The following is a 14986-nucleotide window of genomic DNA, read 5'->3' on the forward strand; positions in this document are numbered from 1 at the left end:
CATAATTTTCAGTTGTAGTACTGAAAGTAAATCTGTGGTTAGTTTGCATATACCACTAAACACTCCTCTTTGTACACATTAATCTAATGTGCCAAACAGTTCCGTTATGTGTTTTGATGTGGAAAATGACAGTGAATCTAATGGGAGAGACAAAAATCTTATATGCAACATTGCATATATTGTATGCTAGATAGTATGAAGATCTGAATCAACATGTAAGTCATCTAGGAAAAAGAAAATTTCATATTCAGTATCAACATACTTGAAACAAATGTTTCATATTTCTTCCACTAGTTCTTTCTTGAAAGGGAATTGCTCTTACCTACTATGGAGAGAATCACAACCACAAAATCAAAAATATTCCAGCCTATAGTGAAGTAGTAATGGCGAAGTGAAATTAATTTCAAGACAAATTCTCCAGTGAAAAGGACAATGAACACCAAGTTAATCCGGGATAAAATTGTTTCCATTTCTTTACTCTGATCATCTGTTTCTACCATCATTGTGACCATGTTAAGGCAGATGAGTATCATGATGCTGATGTCAAATACTTGTTTGGTTACAAAATCAAAGATCATGCCTTGGAATTTGTTCTGCAAACACAAAGATGGAATACAGTTTATACAGTGAAAATAATTGTCTTTTAAAATGCCAAATGAGAAAACAACTCCCTTCAAGATTTAGGAGTGCAGAGCAAGACCCATTCACAATACAGGTGTTAATATAAGCCCAACACATGTCAGTTTATATCTCATCCTGTTAGGGTGAATCAAGAAGTTCACCACTGTTGGCTGAAGAGACAAGAAGGGAAACAGTGCAATAATAAGAGTAATAACAGTGACAATAACTGGGGTAAAATAGGTGGTGTAAATTGATAGCCAGCAAGAGTACCAGCTGAATGGAAACAAATTTTCTTATCTTTATTCTCAGATGGTTTTAGAATGCTAACCTTCTTTCTTCCTTAAATTAATTGTGCTTGGTGAGATCACTGGACAGCTTAAGATACATGTCTCAAATACACCATGACTGTAATAGCCTAGTTTTTCTTTAGTACTTAGCTCAATGTTTTTTGCCATATGTCTCTCCTTAGAAAATCTATTTTTAACCACTTGCTGCATAAGGTGCAACAAGTATTTTATTTTTTCAAACAGTGTAGGAGTTCAGTAAATAACACGAGTAATGTCTTATCTTAGAGACAAATTTATCCTAGTCTATGATTTACTCCCTAGGGCATTCTTTTATTCTGTAAGATTTTCTGCATTTGTCCTTCCTATTAGGTTACCAGTGCCCCTTTCAGTCTTCAGCAGCAAAGGCCAGTGCATCCCCGTTTCCTACAAATTCTCTCTGAGGAGAAAAACTAGGAAGTTAATTTTGTCCCTGGTAACAAGAACCAATAAATGATCCAATCAGCTGTGGTTTTCCAGGACTTAGGCAGGGAACTTTGAAGTTTATCATATTAACACTATTAAATCATTTTGTTCATACTTCAGTGTGTATGTTTTTCAACAAGTTATGAATGATCTACTCTGATGGATTTATAAAGGGGCAATTTCTACCTTTACAAGAAAATAAATGGAAAAAATATTTTCTTTCCAGACCTGTAATCTTATCTTATGGATAAGATCATATTCCCAAATGAGTATTTAATATTAGGGGTATAAAAATCAAATCACTCTTACCACTGGCCTCGGTATAGGTTTCTGTGGCTTTTTGGATCCCAGTTTTTTCATTGCGTTATAGTATTTCTTCTGTTCTTCTGTCATAAATATATCCTGACCGCCAAAGTAAAGAAATAATATCAAAATTAATTAGTATCATGTCCACACATAAAACATTTAACTACAGTATGCCGCTCTGTAATATCATATTGAAATTATATTTAATTTATATAAAAAGGGAGGGTTTTTTTTCAGATATTTAGAGTGTGGATGCTCATATACATTTCTAACACGCAGAAAAACCCCATTACTGGTGCCTTGTCAGCTTGACAGTTGAGTTTTTCCAGTGTCTTCAGGCTCACTTTTGCTGAAATGGCTAAAAGGGCTCTTGCTATACTGATGCTGTTCAATAATTTGCTGATTAGGATATGTTTAGTGAATAGGAGCGTGACTAGTGCATTACATATCCTATATTCTGTATAGACTTTTAGGATTACAGCTAGACAGGTCTAAAAGAGACATAACTTTGAGGGACAAGTTGTGTGAAAGGACTGTATTTGTATCTAATCTGTGGATTTTAATGGCAAAAAACCCCCCACCTTTGATATAAAAATAAGAACAGTAATTAATGTCATGCCATAACAAATTAAAACACCACTGGAATCTTGACTAACTCAAATCAGCCTTTGTTTGCAGATGCAAATGCTGCCAGTCAGATGTGCAACTGAATGACTGACTTCCAGTATAAGTAAATTGTGCTTATTGATGAATCTGAACTAAGTCAGATGGAAACACAGCGTCAAAGTCACAGTCTGCTAAATTGGCTGTCACAGCCGAAGCATCACAAAATTGATAGTAACCCCAGACATGTTTATGACTCTTCTAGGAAGCTGAAGAATATTTTCACAAGGAAAAATTTCTGTAGTTCACAATTTTCTTTTACCACAGATTCTGTCTGGTATTGCTGTTTTTTACTTAGTGATTGGAAAAAAGCAAATCATATGAAACTGCTTTTTCACGGCACACAAAAATTTAAAATGACCCTGGCATTCAAAAAACTAAGAATTGTGAGGCTTCAAAGTATTTTAAATGTGATTATTTGTGTTTTTATATTTTAAAGTTCTTTAAAACTGAACTGTATACATTATCAATACAATTATTTTAAACATACTTGTATGTCAAATGTTTACAGAAACACCATTCCCTGTATACCTCTATTTTACTACTGATAAGAAATTATAGATTGTATTTGTGTCTAAAAAATTCATCCAATTTCTCATAAAAGTGTTACAAAAATAGTCCTTATGTACACACTTTTAATTTTTCCTATAAGCCTATTCATATGAGCCCTACTTGACTTTCTCTTAACTTACTGTTTAATCAGTTTGCAGATCCATTTTTCATTGTATGAACAATGCCATATTGTGTCTTCATTAAGTGTCAAGAGTTTGTAAGAATAATTAAAATTAATTTACCTTAATTTATCTTAATTCTTTAGAATAAATTGAAAAATAAATAATTTCATGCTAGATAGTATTGCATCTAATCAAACCAAAAATGCAGGTTCACTTTTCACATCTTCATTTTAACTGTTTACACAATTTTCAAATTATTATGAACCAACTTTTCACTTGTCAAAATGCTAAAAATGCGAAATTCAGAATCACATCCACAGATTTTAGCACAGATTATCATTAAAAAATAGACACTTTATTTAAGGTCTTGAAATGACTTGTGATTTTTATTAGCCCTACAGAAATAACTTATTAATTCATTATAGCTAGTAATTCATACCAATATGGAAATATTTTAAATACTTATCTTCTTTTTTTGTTGGTTGAAGTTGTCTATAATAACACCAATGAAAAGGTTCAAGGTAAAAAATGATCCAAATATGATAAAGATGACAAAATAGAGATACATGTACAAGTTGTCCTCATACTTAGGTTGATCTTTTACCTAAAAAATATTAAAAATTTTATTACCCATGAGAATACTAGATATAAAAAATGATGTGTATTATTTAAAATTTAGTATATGCCATCTCAGATAGAAAAGCTATCCACGGCACCAATTTATTAAAAAGATCCAACACATCCATTCCAATCAATATTTGGAGAACTGGAAGCTGACAGAATTATTATTCTTATGGAATTTTTAAGTAAATGTGCCCACAGATATGTTTGTGTATGTACATATATAAAAAGTTCCTCATGTAGAAGGAAGAAGCAATGTGGGATTGAGACCAGTCATTAGTACTTAAAATTTTAATAGCAGAAATATAAGTATTTTATATTGTGTTCAGTATATTATCATGCAACAGAATCAATAAATTTTATTTTTGCCTAAATCTCCCTGGAACTTTTGTTCTTGCATGATCATTCTTACATTCATCTAGGAAAAGATGCTCTCAATAAATTTCTAGTGAATATATGTTTTGCAAAATCCATTAAATTGAGGCAAGTTTCGAAGGAATATTTTGTTACTGTCTCTATTTTTCTGGATTTCACATCCCAGCATCTGCACCTCTACAGCACAACAAGCTTGTGTGTAGAAATGCTAAAGATAATGAAACAGGATTATTTACTCTGGGAGACAATATCATTAACATGACTATTTATATAAGTTAAGCAGAGTTTTAGTTTTGTAGCCAAAATAAAATTCTAATCCCCAGAAAGCTTAACAGATGATTTTCAACCTTAAAATCTAATTGCACTTAAATATCTAGATAACATAGGTGCTCAATCTAAGGAAACAATGAAATGCACAGTTACAAATTATAAAACTCAATTAATGTATTCCATATTTAATAACTGCATTATATAATCTTAAATTAATTAATACTCATGATTACCAAAAGAATTTTTAGAAAAACATTTCTTTGGTCTATTACATTAAAATTATCCTTAAAAAAAATAAAAAATCCAGATAAATTAATTTAGCTTTTTCGGCTAAACAGGAGGAAGTGGGATTAATTCTTTCCAGTAAAAATTCCGAGATTAAAAAAAACCATATTGGTGCTGATTATAATTCTTTGTTGTGTGTGTAGCTGTGCTATTGTTGGTGTAGTTGTTCTATTGGGTGTCTAGCTGTTTAAATTCAATACTCTTTATCAGAAAATAATCAACAGATGACCTTTGAAAGTTTTACACTTACATCTCGTGAATCAACAGCAGCATACATAATATCCATCCATCCTTTGAAAGTAGCCTAGAAATAAAACAAAGTTGTTTGTCTTCCCCATACAAATTCATAATCTGTACAGGAACTAGGTTATTTATTTATCTGGACCTCCACTTTTAATAAAATCATTCCTAAATTTTTAAATCACACTTAACAACTCAGGCATTGTAAAATATTTTTCGTAGTGTTATTTTATTTTTTTGAGAATTTTTTTTTAGGTATTCAAATAATATTAAAAATCAGGCTCTGAAGGTCTCAGCAAGTCAACAGTTTGGAGCTACAGATGAAGAATGATAGACTTAGACAGACATTAATGCTGGAGATACTTAGGTAGGATCTACTAGAATCACTCATGGCCACAGCCATTTTGTTAAGTTTACAACATGAATTGGTGCAATCAGTAATATAACTTCTGGATAAAAACCAACATGCGTCTGAATGTTTTTTCTGTGTCTAAACTGACCTGGTATTTTTAGAAATGTTTTAATCCCACATAGCTAAAAGGAATAGACTGTTCAAAGTAAAAATATACATTGGTTCATGAGAGATTTGTTTTACAGAAGACCAAAAATTGAGCTGTGAAAGAGCTGTAATTGACATCTATAAAAATTTGGCTGAATTCCTATAGAGACTTTTTTCATTTAAAGAGTGAGAAAGACCTGCCATCACTGCTCTAAGAAGGTGTTTTTCATGGATGCAGAATGTCCATTTTCTAAGGAACACCAAAGTTGGTGTGACATGCTGGTTGAAAGTGTGACTGTGCGACTGTTAGCCAGGGTTTCCAGGCTTATTCACAATAAAGAAAAAAAGAGCTAAAAAGCCTGTGGAATGAACAAAGAGCATCACTCCTGAAGAGGTTCAGGAGAGGAGCCATCCCAAGAAGCGTATTTCCATCTGTGCTTGCCAGAAGTAGCTTTGGTACTTTGGTACAGCTGCCAGTTTTCACAGCAGAAAACTTTCACTCTGGAAGTGTTCATCTCCTCCTGAATTTTGCAGTGCAATACCAATTTACCAAGAAGGTGTGCTTCAAGCCAGGCTTCACAGATCTTTCTGGCCCGGGAGGCAATTGCCAGCCATTTGGTGGCAATTGCATAGCACAATTACGAAAGGATCAGAGTTAGATAGAAGCAATAAATACAGGAGAAGAGTGGAGAGAAAATGTTAGTGGAGGCAATTAGATGAAGAGGTGACACAATAAATGCTCAAAGATGCCTTAATCTCTGCGGCGAAAGTAAAGGTCAGAAGGGAATATTTGAAAAGGAAAATTATGAAAAATCAGAACAAAGAAAAAAGAGAAGAAGGATGAAAGGTTCACAGTAGTGAAGTTGTGATATTAAAGACCAAGACTGTCTGGATGTGTGACACAGGTGACATTCATACACAGCTTCAAGAGAAGCAGTTTTCCTTATGCATGTTCAGAGGCAATGGTAGCAATGAGATCTGAAGTCAGAGAATCCGAGTCATCTTCCAGTACTACTACCCAGCACATAAGAGTCACATTGCCTTTGCAGGCAAAACATTTTAAGCTGGGTAGTAAATTTTGGAATTAAAGTCAGCTACAGATATTGACCTGCTCTGAGATAGAAGAGACAAGCATATAGTTCTTAGATAACTTTGAATATCAGAGCTGTAATAATCTCATGACATTTCTGACATCTTTTCATTCAGTGAAGCTGTATGTTGAGTTACAGACAAGTGATTCTACAGAGTTCAATCTAAATCTTATTGCATGCTTTCTTGCTTGTGTTTTGGATCAGATCCCAGCTATCAGAAGCTCCATTCTAAGCAAGGAACCTGTAAGAGCTAAGGTCTTTATTTCTTTGATGTAAATAAAATATGCTCAGTACCTAGAATAAAGACAGTTCTAAACACAATGCATAGGATAAGGAATTGAAGGAGATATGGAATTTACAGATTTTGTATAAGTAGCAGTAATTAATGGAATGAATATGCTATGCAATACAAAAACATCTAATACTTCACAAGAATAATACTATAAGTAACATAATACTTATTTAGTGTACTATAATGACTCTTTTAAAAGCACTAAGGAATATGATAGTTCTATACTGTGCGCCACTGAAGAGATTCTTTTGCATTTTAAACTTACTGTTTTCACACTGTTATTATCATCATCATCATGACACTGTATTCCCTAGACTTGGAATGGAAAATTACTCTACTATCATTAACAAAAAAATTTACAAGAAACAATGTAATAGAGTTGTGTGAGCTGTAAATTATTGCTATGAAGAAATGATTCCAGTACTTAACAGTCTTTAATTACCCATTTTTCCTAGATATCTTTAAAAAGAGCAAAAAGAAAATATATACATTTACTTACTACTTGAAGCAGAGCAAGATATCCAGCTCCTACATTGTCGAAGTTGACTTTCACATTCTTCCATCGGGCACTTTGATTGCTTTTTATGAGTTCTGCACACTGAGTATAATTGTTGACATCACTGATATCAAACATCTCACCAGTTGTGGTGTTGACACAGTGATAGAATTTTCCAGCAAACAGATTTACTCCCATGATGCTGAAGATTAGCCAGAATATAAGACATACCAGCAATACATTCATGATAGATGGGATTGCTCCTACAAGGGCGTTTACAACCACCTAGTGAACAAATTAGACAAAATGGCTGCTTAGCTTATGAAAAGAAAATGAAAAATACTTTTAAAATACTTTTAAAATGTCAAAACAGTATTACTATGGGATGGAAAGTTAAAATATTACATTAAAATTTATGGGGGAAAATTTAATTAAGTTTTAATAAAATGCTAATGAGATTACAAAAAGCAAGAAATGAGATGGAAATGATGACAATGCAAAAGTCTGAAAAAAAATCAAAAAGCAAAAGAAAACCTGTTAGTAGCAAGATGGATTCTTAGAATTTGTGTGCTCTAGAGAAAAAGAGAGAAATAAATGTTAAATTCCAGCAACATAAATTAAAATATATAAATAGGAAATAAATCAGAAAAAGCTCAAAGAACAATGATGTGAAAAACTGAATAAAAACGTCTGCATGTAAAACTATAATTAGTAACGACTTTATTCTTAGAAACATTATGTATATATTGGCATCAGTGTATTTTAATATCCACATAGAATTCAACATAATAAAGGATATCTTATTTAGTCTTTATTAACAGCATCTCCTCTAAGTCTTGGTTTTAAATTGCCTGGGTCACTATAGTTGCTCTTACACTTATCCTTCTTTTTCTTTTTAATTGGCTGCATTTAATTCCCTTGAGCTACTGTGTATGGGCAAGTGGCAGTAAAAGACCAGATGAAATCCCTGGACAAAAGTTTTCTTGAAAAACATAGTATTTTTCATTTCACTGAGTTGGCCAAAAGTAGTCTAGCATCAATATCAGTTTTGACTATTTATTAGATAGGGACTTAAAGTGTTGCTTGGATTGCAAATCATGTAAAACATAGTGGTGATGGTGATATGCTACAGGACACACTTCCCTACACAGGCAGGCGTGGCCACCTCTAGGATACCAACAGTCTTACCCAGACAGGAACCACACTTTTTATTTGGAAACTGAAGACCTGTGACTGAGCTATAAATATGTATTGCAGCACTGGGGTATTTTGAGGTGAAAGATTGAAAGGAGATTTCTCAATAACATTTTCTTTTTAATTTTTTATGTGTCAATTTCTCAGTAAGTAGCATAGTCTGCATTTTCAGCAGACAGTTTATAATAGGGTTTTTCTTGGTGGGTTTTTTTTTGGTTGCTTGTTTTGGTTTTGTCAGAATATGAAAATAACAATCTCCTCAACAGGAAGGTTTTAGCTCTCTAGGAGATGTAAGATTACAGCAGATACGTTCATATGAAGTAAAAGGTCTCTAACTGAGAAAATGATTTCCCATCTCTCCCCTTCTATACTTCCAAACCTATCCTTATTTCAGGTGTCTGTTCAGAAAACCTTTCTCTAATACTAGAGCATTTACTGTGGGATTTTTTTCCCCAGGCAGGTAGACAGGAAGACACAGTGAAGCTTTCATTTCTGATGTGTCACTGTTGTCAGCTTTTTCACCTTTATTTGGTTTGTTTTGTTTTCTGGCTAATCCTGTTCCATCCTGAACCACTGACTAACTAACAGAATAGAGGTTAGCTACAGAAATTGATGAAAAAAAAAGACCAGATAAACTGCAGAAGAAACCTCCAACCCCGTACTGTAAAATTTGTCATGTCCTTTTATTTTCCTAGGTCCACAAATCAATGGAAATTTTAAGTCAGGGTGCTGGGAAAACACAACTATGCATCAGTGACCAGGCAAATTTAATGAGCTCAAGGTCTAATTTCCAAATATAAGGTGTACATAGGTTGTTTGTAAGGACGTGTTGAAAGGCCTTTTCCCACACATTTTTGCATGCCTTCCCATTGTGGAGTTCTCTGAAGAAAGCGTGAGTATAACCATTTATACATTCATTTTTGTATGCATACATTTGTTCAGACTCATTCATTTTATCTCACCCTCATTCCTTCAAATCGTGACAAGGCTCTTAAAGGTCTTAAAGCTCTTAATGTCCGTAGCGATTTAATGGCACCAAGTTCAGAATAGCCCAGAGCATTGGCTATTAAACTAACCAATGAGACCTATCAAATACAGAAAAAAAAAATTTTAAAAATCGTTCTACACTGTTTATTTAAAAAGAATACAAATTCAAGCAACAAATCAACAGTGACAAGTTGTAGAATGCCACCATATTCATACTTGCTGGAAAGGCAAGAGGTCTCAAAAAGACATGGTTGAAAAAGGAATATATGCTATTAAATGTCTGTTATGGTTGGATAGGATTTAACAGTCATATGGAAGCATACTTTTGGATAAAATTTTCAGGAATATTTGAAGACGAAATAGCCATACTTTCTGTAACTTCATTAAGGTTCAACCTTCCAAACATTTAAAATTCTGAATACATTAAATTATTTTATTAACTTCTGGCAATATTTTTAATATCTACAAATGCTAATAATATACTACATATTGTAGTAAATAATTACAAATATTTGTTATAAATATTACTTGTAAGTCAAACAGTTCATAGCAACAATAACCAGGATATCTCTGAAATATGTATTGAAAGAGGTGGTACTTTCTGACTTGCCTGCCAAGTCTCTGTTATTTTTTTTAAATGTTCTAAGTATAGGAAAATATTATGGGATAGATATTAACAGCTGCTAGCCTTATAGCAGTAAGAGCTTTATTATCTACAGCAGTATTAAGCTCCTGATTCATGTTATTGGGATTTTGTTATAAGACAATCCACTTAAGTAAAGAGCAATTAATTTGCTTCTCAAATGGAACTGAGCTTTAGACAGTGTTAATATGAAAGAAATTAATTTTCTTCAAGCAGTTTTGAAGATAGGAGTGGGGAAACACCATACCTTACTCATATTTTATTCATTTCTACCACCAAAAGCATAGATTACATGTAAATGAACATAGGCATATTTTGGTCCTTGAGAAAATCCCTCAAATATTCATTTCTGTGCCTCAGTTTAAAGAACTCTTCAAAGACTGTACAGAAATTGGCATTCACTGATAATGGTGGTAAGATTTTGCCCGTTATGTGAAAAGTTGGTTTCTTGGTTTCCTATGTTACTTATATCCATAAAGAACAATTAGATCAATCACAAACACAAGAGTTACAAGATCATGTCTAAGAAAGACAATCTGAGAGCAAACACAAATCAATTATTCATTGCTATGTTGCTATGTATATTATCTAGCAGAAAATAGTGTTTTAGTGAATTCATATTGCTGTACATTTCAACTGGATTACATGTCAGAATGTAATTCTTTCTATCAAAGGAAAGGATTAATTTATTGCTCTAATGGATAAATGGAACTTGCTGTGATTATAAGCATATTAAGAAGAAAATCTTACTGATTTTCTTAGTCTGTAACTGAAGTCTGTTCACTTACAAGAGATAACATTATTTTTTCAGACATTATATTAAATACTGAAATTAATTATTATTAATAATTATCATTAATGCAGTTTATTTGTCCTGTTATGCTACAGTGAGAGAGATATTTTTCATCCTTAGCCACCCATAATATATTCCAGAGATAATAAGACATGGAATTTTCTGTATTTTTAATAGAATATTCATTTATTCACTTAAATCAACAAGATACCCCGGCATGACAATAAACCTTAGTGTAAATACAGCACATTTTATGAATTAAAAATAAAAAATGAAACATTTTTAAAATCTCTCTGGGAGAGCAAGGTGTCCTATGAAATTGAACTCACATTAATGGCTCCTTCATTTTGTACTTTTGTCCCCAAATTTGCACTGTGCTTTAGCTATCTTTCACAAACAAGACCCCTTCTAAACTGTTAGGTAGCAGCAGCTCCTGAAAGCCTTCAGTGGCACTGTGTGTATTGGCAGTTCTTCGGTTCTGTTTGTAAGATTCTTCAATCTTGTTTGTGCTGCCTATTTCAGACTATATTCAGACTATTTCAGCTTTCTTACCATGGTGAAACTGCTCTTACACCATAAACCTTACGTCTTTTCTCACAGAAATACTTTATTTACTGGAAACAATGTGTTTTTCTCTGGAGAGTTCATATGGGATACAAAGATTTGCTTGGAATTCTATTGTATATACAGCTGTTCTGTTCTTCTCTGGTGTTCTCAGTCTTGTTAACTTGGTCTTCTCTCATCAGTTCCACCTGTTTTGTTGCTAGTATGTGAGAAAGTAAATGTCTCTCTACACTGATAAATAGATTAATCCATGCAGATGCAGTAATTTTAAGAAATGAAAATGATCTCAAAATGGTAGAAAGATATGTCTCCTAAAAGTGAAGGATTGTATATCCTCATTTGTGTTTGTCTTCTAATACAGACTACGTGTTGCAAAAACTTGTAAAACCTTTTGAAACTTAGCAGTGACAGCCCTGCTCAAGATCTTTGGCCAGGCCATACAGTAGGATTGCATGATAGTCTTAAACTGAGGTAGGCAGATGTACCAAGAGTCATCTGTCACAGTTGTAAAGTGACAGAGCTGAAAATTAGCATTTCTTAGTGTAATTATTAAAATCTAATTTGGTCACAATCAGTGAGAGTAGCTATGGCTACTTGATACAGTGAGAGACTCAGGTATGTGAGATATTAAAGGTAAAAGCCCTAAAGGACTATCTGTATATACTCTTGAATAATTTTAGAGAATGGAATTAAACAATCTGATTAGTCACTTCTAATGAAGAAGGAGACACTGGTGTTCTCACTGGCAGAAAGCCACTGAATCACACCTCTTTAAACTGCCAGTTAAAGCAGTGTAGTCTCTGCTTTTCTCTGGGAAGATAACATGAGCTCACATATTTGTTTCAAGTGCTGTCTGGTGGTGCTAAAGAAATTGCTGAGTTAGCTTTAAACAGACTAAAACATTTTTTATCACTTGCTGGAACACTGAAAATAATTCTTCAAAAGTGGAAAGTTCTAATCTTACTTAGTCATGCTTTTGTTTATAGAATTACAAACTATGGTAAAAAGTTAGCAACATAAGCTTCTTTACTTATAATGATGTATTTTTAAGTTTGAAAGCCTGCTCAGATAACAGCATGTCTGAAGCTAAACTAGGAAATATAGAATATGGCTTAGAATAATCTGTTTAGGTTTAAGTTACAAAAAGAATAATTAAAACATGAGTTGTAGTTTATCTAAAAAAAAAAATCCATTCTTAACATAATCCTGTTGAGAGGCCTCTCTTACTTCATTAACATCCTCTTAGGAAAACCATTCACACTGCTTCATTCTAGATTTTCAGCACAGAGCTAGAGATTAACTGTATAACAAAACTGTCTCGGGCAGGTTAGAAAAAAAGATAAGATCACCCATTTTGAATTATGGGCCAATCTAGCTAGGTTTTTTTCCTGTGGGAGTTACAAATATGATAATTTCTATATACATATGGAATAAGTAGTGATGGGACCAGGATTTATGCAAACTTCTCAAGAAATATGGTAGCATGGGCAGAAATTACTAAAAATGCACAATTGCTGTGAGACGCCATCTCTCAGTTCCACACTGAGGACATGTATAGCCAATGAAATGGGTCAGATAATGTGTGAGGCAAGAGACCAAAATATTCTGGGAGCAAAACCAACTTTGATCCCTTCCGACAACATAACCAAGGCCTTTGCACAGAAGTATATCACAGCTGGGAAGGCAGCCAAGAAACTCTGTATTCTCTTCTATCATAAACCCTGCCAAGTCACAGCTGATTTTGCTATTGCAGATTGTCAGTCCATTAAAACTAATTATTTTTTAGATCAAATAGCCACTGTCTTTCTGTTTTCACTAGAAATGATTACAGAATAGTTTTCAGTAAGAGAGTTCTGAGAACTTAGATGAAATCTGGACCAAATGAATTGTTTCATTTGAAAAGCTGCAGTGTTTGAAGAAGATATTTGGACAATGAACTGTCTTATTTGCTAAGGAATAAGGTAACATAGTCAGAGCCCATTAAAGATAGCATGCTTAAAAACTAGGTTTTTTCCTCATAAAATCTCAAGTTTGATACATCCTTTGTATGAAAATATTAACCATGAAGAATGGAGAGACTGATAGCCAGCCATCCTTTTCCTCTTGGCATATGAATGGACTTTAAATAACACCTCCAAATCACTGCAGGCCATTACTAATGCAGTATAACTATGAAATGGGAATTATTTTTGCACATTTATAATATTAATCTAGTAGTAATGTATTTTACAACACAGAAACTTTACTACAGTCAATTTTACAGTATTAATTTGTACTTACATCAACAATCAGGAAGTCCAGCCAGCACCAGGCATTAGTAAAATATATTTGAAAACCATATGCTACCCATTTTAAAAGCATTTCCAAAATGAAAATATACGTAAAAACTTTGTCAGCATACTCCAGCATGGTCTTGATAGTTTTGCGTTGTTCAATATATATGTCTTCAAAAGCCTATAAAAATATATTCAGGTATTACTACTGTTTCACAGAATATGCATGATAAAATTATGCAATAAAGAATAAAAATAATTAGGGTAGAGGTAATATTTCCCCTTGTTTTTCTTCATTCTCTTTTTTTATTTATTTCCCATCTTTAACCATACCATGAATTGGAGCAACAGGAGCCTTGTCTGGAGTTGTAAAACAAATTTTTTAAAAAATTGTATTTTACTAATGAATGAAGAAATAAACTCACAGCATGAATTTTTATCCTCTGTAGTATTATGAAAGTTTCACAGAGACACAAATCCCCCCTTTTCTTATATATCTGTTACAGATATTTATATTGTTTTCTAGAAAGCAGGTAGATCAATCCAATTTATGTCTAAAAATAAAATTAAAAAGCAATGTATTTGCTAGAATGTACAACTATGCACATTGATACTGTAGCAAATGTTCAGCTTGAGTAAAGCTGGAAAGGTGGGTAATGCAAATCTTTTTGGGTAGTGGCTGTTAGGTTTAATTTGCTTCTGCACTCTTATGTATCTCCTGCCTTCAAAATAGGAATAGAATGAAGTAATTATTCCATTTTGGTATAGTCTTTCACAAGCAAAATTCAAAGAGTGGCTGAGCCTAGGAGGGATTAAGGACTTAAACCCATGCATTTAGCTATGTATTCACAGTTAACAGTAGTCCTTTATAGTCAAATCTCTTGACAAACATGCTGAAAATTGGCAGGCAATTTAAACCTTGAGTACCTACACTGTCTTAAAGAAAATGGCACCACTTTACAGAGGCAAGACAGAAATATGACTAAAAAAGAGCATATGAAATTTATCAAACTTTTTCAAGTTTGAGTCAAGTTTCATTCAATCCTGGAATGATGAAATGCAGGGAGTTATATACAGTTCCAAGCAAAGCAAGTCTTTCTGAGCAAAGTTTATTTTTGCTGTTGCTCCTAAAGAGATATCTAAATATTTCAGCATCTGCAATTTTGTTCTACTTACTAGTGCTCCACTGCTGACGAGAATCATGAATACAATGAAAGTCTCAAACCAGTTGTGTTCAACTATGCTGTAGCAGGTTTTTCTAAGATTCCACCAAGTTTTTCCTTTGCCATCCTCTATACTTACTTGACAACATGGAAATTTCTGCACACAACCTGCATTAGATTAAGAGAT

General features: G+C 33.1%; 1 protein-coding gene across 3 annotated transcripts in view; it reads right to left on the reverse strand.

Annotated features, from left to right (window-relative positions):
* LOC104693916 (sodium channel protein type 2 subunit alpha-like) overlaps positions 1-14986 on the reverse strand; it is a 70602-nt gene that overhangs the window by 3803 nt on the left and 51813 nt on the right. For all 3 annotated transcript variants that reach the window (XM_020584997.2, XM_010406863.4, XM_020584998.2), the window contains exons 21-28: positions 14813-14967; positions 13644-13817; positions 9339-9461; positions 7186-7467; positions 4815-4868; positions 3480-3617; positions 1680-1784; positions 323-593 (exon numbers count right to left, since the gene is read on the reverse strand). In XM_020584997.2, the coding sequence (XP_020440586.2) occupies positions 323-593; positions 1680-1784; positions 3480-3617; positions 4815-4868; positions 7186-7467; positions 9339-9461; positions 13644-13817; positions 14813-14967 (1302 nt within the window). The remainder of the gene's footprint in view (positions 1-322; positions 594-1679; positions 1785-3479; positions 3618-4814; positions 4869-7185; positions 7468-9338; positions 9462-13643; positions 13818-14812; positions 14968-14986) is intronic.

Source organism: Corvus cornix, chromosome 7 (assembly GCF_000738735.6).
Source record: "Corvus cornix cornix isolate S_Up_H32 chromosome 7, ASM73873v5, whole genome shotgun sequence".
NCBI lineage: Eukaryota > Metazoa > Chordata > Aves > Passeriformes > Corvidae > Corvus > Corvus cornix.